Below are 12,984 nucleotides of genomic sequence, written 5' to 3' on the forward strand. Positions count from 1 at the left end.
TTTCAAGCCTCTGTCAGATCAAACACCTAAGATAATGACTGACAAAATGAAGGTTTGAGGTCAGTAAACTCTAACTCTTTAAATCACCACTGCAGTTGCAAAACTGAAGCTGACCCTAACATGCCCCAGGCCGGACATATCGAGAGATTTTGGACGATTTGTAAGAAGTATTCCTGTCAAAAATCTCAACAAAATACCTTCGTATATTCGAGCGTGTGCAGAAGAGAATCAGAAGAATCGGGCAAGATGCCAATGAGGAGTCAGCAACAAAGACGTGTTTTCTGTAATTTAGCCATCGGAAATAAATCGTAGAACACATTTGGCTTATCGTTTGCATTGCATTGTCTTGACTAAAAAACCCATGAGGATATTTTAATCAAAACCATTGTGGGTTTGGTCAGGTCCACAAAGTGTGCCAAAGCGGTGACAAACCCATGCCTTAATCAACCCCCATATAACGTGCCTGTAACAGAGGTGAATATTTACGCCTAATCATTTTCAAAGTACAGTATTTCATCATGCAAATTACTTTTCGTGCGTGTGATCTTTAAGTCGAACTTGCCATTTTACAAGGCTTATCGTAATTGTATAAATAATTTCTTAATTATTCCATTCTTAATAAAATAGAGGTAAATTGCAATAAATATACAATACAGTAGACCCCCTATAACACTTGATAATTCCGTATTATATGAATTCCATGTTGTACGGGTCACTTAGATTTTACAAATACGTGAGCCGTTCACAGCCCGGCACACATATTTGTAAAATCTAAGTGACTCGTACAACATGAAATCCATATAATATGGAATTATCAACAGTATTATAGGGGGTCTACTGTACATAAATATACCGATAAAAGCTATAGGCCTATATACATCTTCCGATGCATAATGTAACTTGTGTAATATAGGTACTAGAACCACACAAACAAACTGACTTGACGCACTCATATTCTCTCTCTAAATACGTAAATAAATACCTGTGATCAGTTTTCTTGCATATGACACAAAGATGCAGAACTCCTAGTTTTTTTAATGACAAGTCTGAATTTGTGAATTGAAGAACATAAAACATCTGTGTTGATGAGTCACCATTTTCATCTACAATGATTCCTAGAGGTAGTAGACAATAACATTTTAGTGCATGTGGGAAATAAAACTCTGACAGTTATTTATCAATTGGTGTACAGTGTACTTCTCAGATAATAATTAACATAATTTACAGTAATTTAAAATGGTAGCATTCTTTTTGGAAGATGCTGTGTAATATAAATTGTTCTCTCCTGAAATACTCTTTCTACATACTGATCAAACTTGACTAAATACAATTCATTTTAATTAGGTTACTGTATAATTGTTTATTAATCAAACAGATTAGCAAAACAGTCACACACTCAGAAATTGATAGATTTTTATTGTAATGACAGGATTTTGCCGAAACCGAAACAATATATAAATATTTTTTCTATACTATTTCACTCATTACAAAGATTGTCGTTATTCTTTAGAATGAAACATACAAATGAATACAAAGTTTGACTACAATTAATGCTGCTCCTTTACGATTTGCACATTCTGTGATATAACAAATTTATTTAGATAATTACGGTACACATTATAAATTGCTGTGTGGAATAGAGAAACTTACCATTCCGTCTTCAAGTGGGATATTTCTATATTTATATTCCTAACTTGATAGCTTATACAGTTTTGTTCTTATTTTTAAAATTTAACTTATGACAAGTTGTCAGAGTAATAGTCTTTTCTTCATCCTAACCAAAATTTTATAAAGTAATAATTTAGTTTCCTCAAATATAAAAATATACAAAAAAAATTTTTTTTCATTACTAACAATAAAAGTTAGATTACAATAATCAAAATAAAGCATTAAATTATTTTAAGACAATATTACAGGATTAAAACCAATAATATTCACTTTATCAGCTTTAAATTATAGTATATTGATATCCAACTTTGAATATAAAATCCCAGAAAATGGTTATTATTCATAAACAGAATGCTATATGGGTATTTATAATTCATTGATGCAAGGTGTAAACTTATCAAGACTTGTTTTATCAGGTATTTGTGACAGCAATGCACTATACTTACACCTGGTATTACATCAATTCAAAATTACTCTTGCATCAGCAAACATGGATTCAGTCAAATTTGAAGTGCATTCTACAAGCTCTACAAGGATAATACTGCATGAATACACATGGGAGATTTTACCACACCCTTCCTACAGTCCCGATCTCTAGCCTTCCTCGGAGATTTTTTTATTCCCAAATTAAAAAAAAAAGATATTAAAGACATTTGTTGGCAGTCAATGTATCAAGTGAAATGTTTTGGATTTGTAGAGTCAAAAAGCACAAATTTTTTCTGAGAGTTTAGAAGAGTAACAACACAATATGAAAAGATATTTTAACTTAAGTGAAATGTATACAATATGTTGAAAAATAAATTTCTAAGTTCAATTTGCTGTCTTTCTATTTACATTATTCAGAAACTTTTTGAATGACTCCCATAAAATCTACAGAATATCTGATGTTACTCTGAAAAAATGGGATTCATAATGTAACAAACGGGACTTACATTTTACACAAAAAGTTCATTCCTTTCAGAAAAATTTGAATTCAAGCAACAAAATCCAGAGGTCTGTTGAATCCTCCCTTTCTGTTCATGTATTGTCTATAACACAAATCACAGATAATTAAATAACTAATTAAATATTTCATTTTAAAAATTTGTTTCCATTGAAAATTATTTAAATGCAAATTTACCTGTATTTTCTCTTGTGGATGATGTGAACACTGTAAATGCCATTACCTTTCACATGTTTCCCCTAAAACAAAAATAAATATGTTAGCAAGCTTAATTTCCATTAGACATAAAAATATAACTACTGTATATATTTTTTTAGGAATTTTATTAAATCTCATTTTATATCCATTAAAATTTTATAATTTAAAAGAGTTTTATAATGAAAATAAACAGTTAATACATTAATTTGTAAAATGTGTCCACAGTAAATTACAAAAATGTGTGTTCTTAATTTACTTGCACAGAATTCCTCTTCAGTTTGAAAATTTCAAGTATCAATATTAAAATTAAGAATTAATAAACTCCACTAAGAGAAGATTTACAGATAAAGAGGGAAAAAAAAAGCAAAAGTTTCATATGAAGAAGTCTCGAGCAGCACAAGATTCATCCAATACAAAAAAAAAATAATAAAAATCAGCTCATGTGAATCTACAAGATGTAAGAGAAGCAAATCAATGCACAAAATTAGAATTCATTCTAAAAAAGAAAAAAAAATTGAAGGAAATAATAAGAAAATCAAGCATTATAAATAAATAAGATTTTTTTTATTTTTTAATGTTTTTCAATATTTTTTCAATAAGCCTTTCCTTTTAATGACACCAAATTAATTTCCCATTCATATTCCAGGTACAAATTAGTCATTTTGCTAGTATATTTACTATGAAAATATTCATATCTGGCAATTAAAACAGAACACTTGTTATCATATTTTAAACTTCTTTATAGTTTGTTGTATAATGTTAATGTGTAGTTGTCATTCGTTAGGAATGACATTCACTGATCAGTTATAATATTCACTACTTACTACAGGAATAGTTGTATATGTCAAAACATGACAGACATCTTATGAATTATCTCATAGATGGCACTTGTTGTTCGATTGCCAACAATGAGATGATTTGTAGTTGGTAGTCAATGTGTTAAAAATAAAACTGAACTAAATTCAATTAAAGAAAATACAGGATGTTCTCCTCAAACAGCCCTAGTTTTAAACTGTTCTGTAAAATCCATTTGTTCAGATAAATGAATAAAATATACTGGAGAATGTTAGTCAATACTGTAAGTTTAGTGTGCATTAGGGTTTCTCATTTCCCGGTCTTTTGCTTGTCCCGGGATCCCGGGATAAAAGTAAACTGTTTCCCGGGATCCCGGGATAGAATTAATTATTTCTAAGATATACAAAATATCTTGAAATCAAATGATATAATTATTTACCATTTTTTAAAGTAATTTTAAAGTTCTGTAACCTCCAAAATCATATTAATAAAGCTGTGTAAGGTCTATAGGCCTATAATAAAAATTACCTTTAAATAACGTAGAAATTTTCACAAATAGAAAAAGATTAATTAAAGTTTGCTGGGAACTGCATACAACAACAACAAAAAAAATGTTTTGAATTGAGTTAAAAATTAAAAAAAATGAACTTCTAATTTAGAAGGTAATTTTCGTTTTTTAAATAAAATATAACACAAAATATTGCAAACTTTTATAAGATTTTAAAAAGCAAAGATAGTCAATACTCCGATCACTCACTCTAATTCTTATTTTAGTAATGAAAAGTCTTGCCACTGAGAATGCCCTTTCCGATTCAACTGATGTGATTGGAATAGTGTTTAGTGCATTTAAGAGAAGACAGATATTATGTGTTTTTTCACCTGTAGCCTGGAAGATTTCGAGTTCGTTTTCGAGATTGGTAGTACTTCTTTCGCTCTCTAGTATTCTTGATTTGTCTACCTTGGCTGCTTTAATAGCGGCATCAAAGCTTAGAGCCCGATAATTCGGCAATTCATTTGGCTTTAATAATCAGGTTTATGAAGAAAAACTTCATACTTGCAGACTTTGTACTCGTTTGTATCCTTGCCCAATTTGCACAATCTGGCGTCAGGCATTTATTGAAGCTACCGGGCACAGTTAAAACTCAAGACAGCGTAAGCACAATTATTCCAGATATTACAGGTCACGACAAGTAAAGAATTTTTATAGTCCTGCCACAAATAAACTATATATTGATTATTGACCATTTGTGACATGCTATAACGAGTAAAAATTTTAAAAAAAATTAATAGGTACGTTTAAAATTAATAAATACAAATGTATTCTGACAGTGAATGAGTTAATTATGCTTTCTATTTGCAAAATTCCTCAACCTTAACACAAAATAAGAAAAAAAGTGAATTTTTAAGAAATTTAGAACACTGGATTTGAGTATCAGGCCAGGATCAAAAAAAACAACAGGGATCCCGGAATCCCGTTTGAGAAACCCTAGTGTGCATATACTTGAAGGGCCGCTACTGCCACATAATGGCAATCTGAATCTCCAGTCATATAGTGTATATTGCAAGGGCCCCATTTCTCAGTCTGCCTGATCATGTGACATCAACTCTCTGAACTTTTCTTCTTTGTTGGCATGTCAAGGATCATGTATATGCTACAAAAGTGCCAGACATAAGAGCACCAGGTACAAGAATTGTGGTGTAATTAAGCAATTAAAGAAAAAAAAAAATTCCTTTGCACTCATTCACCAATTTAAAATAATTTACTTCTAGATTATTTAAAAATCCCTAATCATGTACTTGAATTTGTTATTAGTATATTTTATTATGATCTTGCAACTCCAGCAGAGAGATACATGCATTCTGCCTAGGTTAAGGATCACTTATATAAATGAATTGATGGAATAAGATAATGTGACATTTGGGCTATCTGCCAATGGAGTGCTTCCCAGAAGGACTTTTTTCAAAAAACTGGTCCCTATTTAATGTTAAGCAAAGAAAACTTCCATAACCAGCCCAGGGTGAGGTATGAACCCATGATGACTACTAGCATTCAGTGTACTTCAAATACACAACAATCTATAATTAACCAATAACTGGCGTAAAATTCTTCAAAAAATCGGCAAACATTTTCGATTTCCCTCCTGGGATCTTCTTCAGACTTATTTTATATCTTCCATTATAACTGGATTCTTTAATTTGAATGTTTTTTAAAAATTTTAAATGTGACAAATCATCTCATTGTTGCCAATCGAACAACAAGTGCCATCTATGAGATAATTCATAAGATGTCTGTCATGTTTTGACATATACAACTATTCCTGTAGTAAGTAGTTATTACAACTGATCAGCAAATGTTAGGAATGACAACTACACATCAGTTGGGCATTATACAACAAACTATAAAGAAGTTTAAAATGTGATAACAAGTGTTCTGTTTTAATTGTCAGAAAAAGGTCACATTTCAAATTTTTAAAAAACATTCGAATTAAAGAATCCAGTTATAACAGAAGATATAAAATAAGCCTGAAGAAGATCCCAGGAGGGGAATCAAAAACGTTCGCTAATTTTTTGAAGAATTTCACGCCAGTTATTGGTTAATTATAGATCATTGTGTATTTGAAGTATATACAACCCAGTGTGGTGAGAAAGTAAATTAGCATTCAGTGGTTTTATCCTATCGGTGGCTGGTGGGCACACTTACATAAATGGATGTGTGTGAATTGAGAGTCATAGGTCCACAATAGCCAAACTGCAGCTCTTCTAGACCCTTATTGTAGCCTCTATATAGTTATACAATTTCATTTTATAAACTTGAAACATGCTACTTATACACATGAAATATTGTATAACTATACAAGAGTCTCAATAAGGGTCTAGATAAGCTGCAGTTTGGTCACCATGGTCTGTATTTATAGTTTTTTTTTGGGTGTATGTGCAGATAAAACTATAATATAATTATTATTATATCATCTTACTTTTGTTGAATCAAAACTTGAAAACCCCATCATTCTTATCATATCTTGTTCTTCTTCAGTCTTACCCTCTAAATCTTTATCTAAGATTAACAAATGTTATAATTATTAATGTCTAGTTTTAATTACAGGTTATGGAAAGAAATACAAAAAAAAAAAAAAAAAAAAAAAAAAAAAAAAAAAAAAAAAAAAAAAAAAAAAAAAAAAAAAAAAAAAAAAAAAAAAAAAAAAAAAAAAAAAAAAAAAAAAAAAAAAAAAAAAAAAAAAAAAAAAAAAAAAAAAAAAAAAAAAAAAAAAAAAAAAAAAAAAAAAAAAAAAAAAAAAAAAAAAAAAAANTTCTATAGACAAACTTTTCACAATTAATACTTAATTTATTCATCTTTTTCTTTTTTATTTAACAAAATAATTTCTAGCACTATAAATGCTTTTACAGCATGTTTTGCAAGCCTATTGCAATAATGTTAGGTTAAAACATATGCGCCAAGACTTCACAAACACCCACAAGGACACTTTAAAATGTATGTAGCACAACCTTTTTACATTTTTAAGATGCAACTTGGTACCTGTAGTAAAAGATTATGATGCAAATGTTTAAAATATTCCTATTGGTAAATATATTGTGTGCATAGATTTTTAAATAAGATGCAAGACCTCTCATTTGCAGCCACAGTTGATTTCTGCTAAGTCAGACTAACTGGGGATGAGGGTCATACAAGTTAATAGGTTTATGTCATCAGAATGAATGTAATACATAATTAAAAACTGGTCTATTTATTAAGTTTTGTTATGACTTGAGTACATACAGTATATTGTGCTTTTAGAGTACAAATTCAGCTGTACAGTGTTAATTTACACCATGCCATACTTTTGCAAGAAATATATTCACCCTGAAAATCAATTCAAAAGTAGTTTCACTTATACATTTTTCTCACTTATATACAATATTTTTCTCAGTGCAATAAACAGGATTTGAGTGTACATAGAATAGATTTAATTGCCTAAAATAATAATCAATAATTATCAAAATTTCTTATTACAGAACAAACTAAACTGTGATAGTTTCCTATGATGATAATCTGTTAATTAAAAAAATTTTACTTACTTTTTTAGTAACTTATCATTTATTATTTTCCTAATATAAACAGAAAATAATCAATACAACAATAAAATTAGCTGGTTTAGAATGAACAAAAGTAGTTCAACATATTTTTAATGTCATTTAAAAACACTTATTTAAGTCTACATAAGCCACAAATTTTCTAAAAATTCTGTATGTGTAATTACAAATGAATTTAAAATGTTCTACATGAAATTAATCTATGTAACATGTTTAAAATAAATATAAAATAACATATCAAAAGATAACAGACTCACGGACATAATGCGCATTTTACAGGAATGCTAAAACAGAAATATTTTGTATTTTGTCACATAAAACTACTACAATGTTACTTCTCAATGCGTTTATAACACATCTATACTTTTTTAAACTTACAAAAGCCCATTTAAAAATTGCTTTATGATAAAGTGCCTCGTTAAAGTCGAAGTTCAAGTTAAACAATAATCATACACCTACAAAATGCATGTCATACATGCATACACAGTCTTCAATAAAAATTGTCATTAAATACATACCTCATCTTTCTTCTCGGTGATCTAGACCATGATCTTCTTCTGGGAGACCTAATGATAGAAATATTTTAGTAAAATTGTATTGCACGATTTTATTTTACAAACTACAACTTTAAGAAAGCTATTTGGTACTTACGAACCTTTTTAGAACAGTACAAAATCTAATGTAGCAAAAAGTAATTTTAACTTAAAAGTTAACTGATTCAATTAAACGAAACTGATCTGAACAATTCATTAAACTGGTTCGTATTAATATGGATATACACTTTAATTATAATCATAAATAGATAGAGACTTAATAATCAATGATACAATATCCTCGTTAAAGTAAATATATAAATAATAAGGGTCATTTCATAAGAAATGCACAATGTGGCAGTGTTGCAAAAAGGATAATACAACCTCCATGATGAGCTAGTTATAGTTGCAGCCTGAGGCTAGAGGAAGTGGGGTGTGGCTTTGCTACTTTTGAAATGTGTGGATTTATAGATTGACAAGTGTTAGAAATGGTCCATGCAGAAACCTTAGGTAGTGATGCGTGAAGATCAATGGTCATATCTTGAGACCAAGACTTACTGTAACAAAAATCCAACAGACATCACAGTGCTTTACTTGAGGCAATCAGAGTAAACTGAGTAGTTTTCACTGTACTATTCATTCTGTAAAGAATGTGTAGCATAAACAAGAACTGCAGTCAGAGAGGCCAAAAACATCAATGGCGTTGATCTTCACCTTGGCATTACATTGATCTTCAAATCAGATAGAATACTGTATGGAACAAATGTCACAGCAGCCTGTTAATATAATTTAGGACAAAAATTATAAAGACAAATGCATGACAACTAACCTGACTTACTCAAAGATAGTTCGCTCATGCTGAACAACAATTCATACCTATACATGGCAAAAAATGATGACAGATTTGTAGGTGAACTTGGTACTGTTACTTTATGTGCCCTACAGTTTACATATGAGTCCATCAGACTGACTCAAGCTCAAATTATCCATTTATAGATAGAAAGTTTTCTTTTCCAGAGGACCTTTCTGCAGCAGTTACATAGTATCCAACAGCAGAACCAAACAGGAAACCTGACTGGAACTGTGGACCATTAGATCATCATCATTAAAAAATAGAAAACAACATATGACATTTTAAATATGTATTCAAAGAATTAGCATGCATTTCTTATAAAAATGACCCTCATACACATGGAAAAGCTGAACAACAGTGAAGTCTGTCACTCTGGCAACTTTGGACCTATGTTGAAGCCTCATAAATTTTTGAGTGATTTGTTCCATATAAATCAGATGGATCTCATTCACACCACCCGTAACTCCAATGCAAACTTGATTAAGCCCATAATGGGCAAAATAAAAGCCATTTTAATACCCTTAAAACATTAACAATCTATATATATAATACTGAAAAGAATTAAAACATGACTTTCAACGTGATTTTTGAGTTACAAATGTATAATATTAACTCAAAATTTAAACTTCTTTATGGCTTTTAATATTAAAAATCTCTTTCAAATTTAACTTTACAGATTTTCTTAAACTTTGCTAATTTTTATTGTTATAATTACCTGCTTCTGTGTCTGCGAGGAGAACGTCCCCTAGGTGAGAGTGATCTTGATCGACTTCTGTGTCTGTCTATATTATAAAAAACAAAAATTTAATTTATAATTTTCAAGTTTTCTATAAATAAAAAACTTTTAATAATGTTTGTTAAGTATATAAAAAGATACAAAAGAAGCACTTATTGTATATTTAAGGATCAATAATGTAATATATATAAATTGAGTTTTGTACACTGTTGTAACATAAAATATTACATCGCAAACAGCCTATGAATAAAAAAATTGGTTAAATAAAAACTTTAAAGTAACTGTTACTTTCTTTACTGCAGTATGTTTCCTATACTTGCATCACATTTTCAACACAACTGCTATTTTCTATGCTCCTCTTCAGCGATTACTGGGTTTTCTGTGAAAAAGTCCATCAGATAAATGTAAAGCTTCATTCTTACTCCTCTGATTTCCTCATCAGAACAGAACTTTCTCATTCCAAATGCTTCCTTCAGTAGTCCAAAATTACAATAGTCTAAGACAATATTTCCGAAAGTTTCGACATAAAAAAAAAATTCTTTTACAAACCACCCAAATGCAGCACTTAAAGCTTGAATAGAAGTCATATAAATTATATATTTTTCAATAAATTAAATACATTTAATGTAATTTGTTACTATAGCATATTTTCTTAATACTGATTGTACATACTGGTGGCACATGGCCAAAAATTGCCACCTACTTCTAAATCTTCATATCCCATGAGTATGCTTTGGTAAGCACCAGACTAAGTGATGATATTTTTGGACCACTGATAGAAATTCTAGTAAAATGCTAGAGAAAATGTATAGAATGCAATGGGGGTACTGTGTCAAAAAGTAATGCAAAGACAGGAAACAAAGTCTAAGAATTTATTTCAAGATCTTCACTTGACTGACTTTCATGTTTTCACTTATAAGTGACATATTTAATATCTTAAATATCTTACAAGGCATTATCCTAATTTAATTCTTTAAATATGTTAGAAAATATAATTTTAAGACAAAATAAATCACTCGCGCCAAATCTTTAACATTTATTCTCAGAGCATAACATGAAACATTTCTAATTTGGCTTTTCTTTTTTATTTTAAGTAACTTTTAACTCACAAATCATAAATACCTTTCATCTAAAATATGAATTTACATTTAAAAAATATTGTTGTTACAAGCAATTTCTTTACAGTAAGAATAGAATCAAACACTATAAACATTTTAATAGGCATTCTTATCCAAATGTTTAGAATACATTTGATTCTTTATATTATTCTTTCGTTGTTTTCTTTTAATATGTAACTTAAAGATGACTTATTAAAAATGTTTTGAACATAAATATTTCACCATTAAAGTATTATTTCTCTTATGTATGATAATCTGTTAATTAAAAAAGGATTAGTTTAACAAATAACCCTTAATGATAATGATACTAACATGGAATTTTCTTCATTCATTTTTATTCTGTGTTCATATTGTTGAAAATGTCCAAAACTAATTGTGTGTCACTTGATACAAAATCTCAAATTAAAGATGCGTGCATAATCTATTGGATCCTTAACGCATTCGCCATCAGTGATGCCTCGGAGCAGTCTACAATGCAACACCGCATGTGCCAAACTCTCCTGCAAGCATTGTAAAACTTTGCCATTTCTCTCACATGGAAAATTTTATTGTTTGTTTTTAGGAAAAGTAATTTTTATTGTTTATTGTATATTTTTAATATTGTTTAATTTGTATAATTTTATTGTATGTATTGTATATTTTATATAATTTCTTCAACATTTTAAAACACACATATAACAAGCAGGCATAACAAAAAAAAAATTTTCGGCACACAGTCAAGCATGTCGATCCCTGTGTGGGCAGCAAACATGTGAAATACTTATAAGAATTGATGAGTCAACAAGAGATTTTTTCATGAATATTTATCAAGAAATTCAAAATAATAATAATACAATTTACCTCGTCTTCTGTCCCTATCTCTGTCTCTTTCTCTGGATCGAGAACGACTCCTTCGTCTGTCTAAGTAGAGAAAAATTTCATTAAAGGTTTACTTTTAATATAAAATACTTTGCTTAGCGTGTTACCTATCTTAGTATTTTTGTGATGATTAACTGCTGTTTACAATCTGGCCAGATCTCTATTTTATAAAATTACATCACTAACATCATAAAAGAATACCACATATCATAACATGATACTCTTTTATGAACAACGTATATTAAAATATTCTATTAACGTACTAACCTAATTTCAATTTACTCGGGGTTTATTCATCAACGAATTAATTAAATTCAAAATTGTCAATGCAAAGTAGAGCTCTTACAAGCCTCGTGGTGGCTGCCATCTTGTTTGCTGGTGTATCGAGCACCGAAAAAGATGCTTGCAGCAACCACTGCCCGAGATCTTGAACGGAGGTGCTGAGAGATGCTGGCTGTGCACTGAGATTTTGAATATTTCCATACTTTCAGGCTTGTATTAATTATTATTTGTTTCATATAATTTGTGTCTGGATTACTAAAAGGCATTCTAAAAGAACACTGGATTTGAGTATCAGGCCAGGATCAATACTTCAAAAATTTTAACATAGATAATACAAGCTGGACAGGTTAAACTTGCATCACACACCCCTTATATATCTCATTGAGAGCCTCGATAAGCCCGGAACGTGTACAAGAACAGGATCTATTAGCACCCACATATTAGATAAAAATCTAATGCAATTTTAATAAATTATTGTATTAAGAATTCTTTAATATCCTTAAACCCAGTAAGATGACTCGGATACATAACACACCAAAAAGTTTAACAGTTAAAAACATTTCACATCTAAAGAGAGGGATGAAACTGAGCAGCAGCCACTACAGTTGTATTTTTTGGAGTTTTGTCAATCATTGTGTTTGACGTTTCGATAGCAAAAGNAAAAAAATGAACTTCTAATTTAGAAGGTAATTTTCGTTTTTTAAATAAAATATAATACAAAATATTGCAAACTTTTATAAGATTTTAAAAAGCAAAGATAGTCAATACTCCGATCACTCACTCTAATTCTTATTTTAGTAATGAAAAGTCTTGCCACTGAGAATGCCCTTTCCGATTCAATTGATGTGATTGGAATAGTGTTTAATGCATTTAAGAGAAGACAGATATTATGTGTTTTTTCACCTGTAGCC

General features: G+C 29.7%; 1 protein-coding gene across 1 annotated transcript in view; it reads right to left on the reverse strand.

Moving 5' to 3' along the window:
* Nucleotides 1-1,396: 1,396 nt before the first annotated feature.
* The window catches only part of LOC111619076 (U4/U6.U5 small nuclear ribonucleoprotein 27 kDa protein-like), a 24,444-nt gene continuing 12,856 nt past the window's right edge, over nt 1,397-12,984 (reverse strand). Inside the window, exons 4-10 of the mRNA XM_023360723.1 lie at nt 11,774-11,848; nt 9,795-9,861; nt 8,190-8,259; nt 6,580-6,663; nt 2,789-2,850; nt 2,601-2,696; nt 1,397-1,774 (exon numbers count right to left, since the gene is read on the reverse strand). Of these exons, the coding sequence (XP_023216491.1) occupies nt 2,642-2,696; nt 2,789-2,850; nt 6,580-6,663; nt 8,190-8,259; nt 9,795-9,861; nt 11,774-11,848 (413 nt within the window). The 3' untranslated portion in view covers nt 1,397-1,774; nt 2,601-2,641. The remainder of the gene's footprint in view (nt 1,775-2,600; nt 2,697-2,788; nt 2,851-6,579; nt 6,664-8,189; nt 8,260-9,794; nt 9,862-11,773; nt 11,849-12,984) is intronic.

This window comes from Centruroides sculpturatus, unplaced genomic scaffold, assembly GCF_000671375.1.
Source record: "Centruroides sculpturatus isolate CEXI.00-Female unplaced genomic scaffold, Cexi_2.0 scaffold170, whole genome shotgun sequence".
Classification (NCBI taxonomy): domain Eukaryota; kingdom Metazoa; phylum Arthropoda; class Arachnida; order Scorpiones; family Buthidae; genus Centruroides; species Centruroides sculpturatus.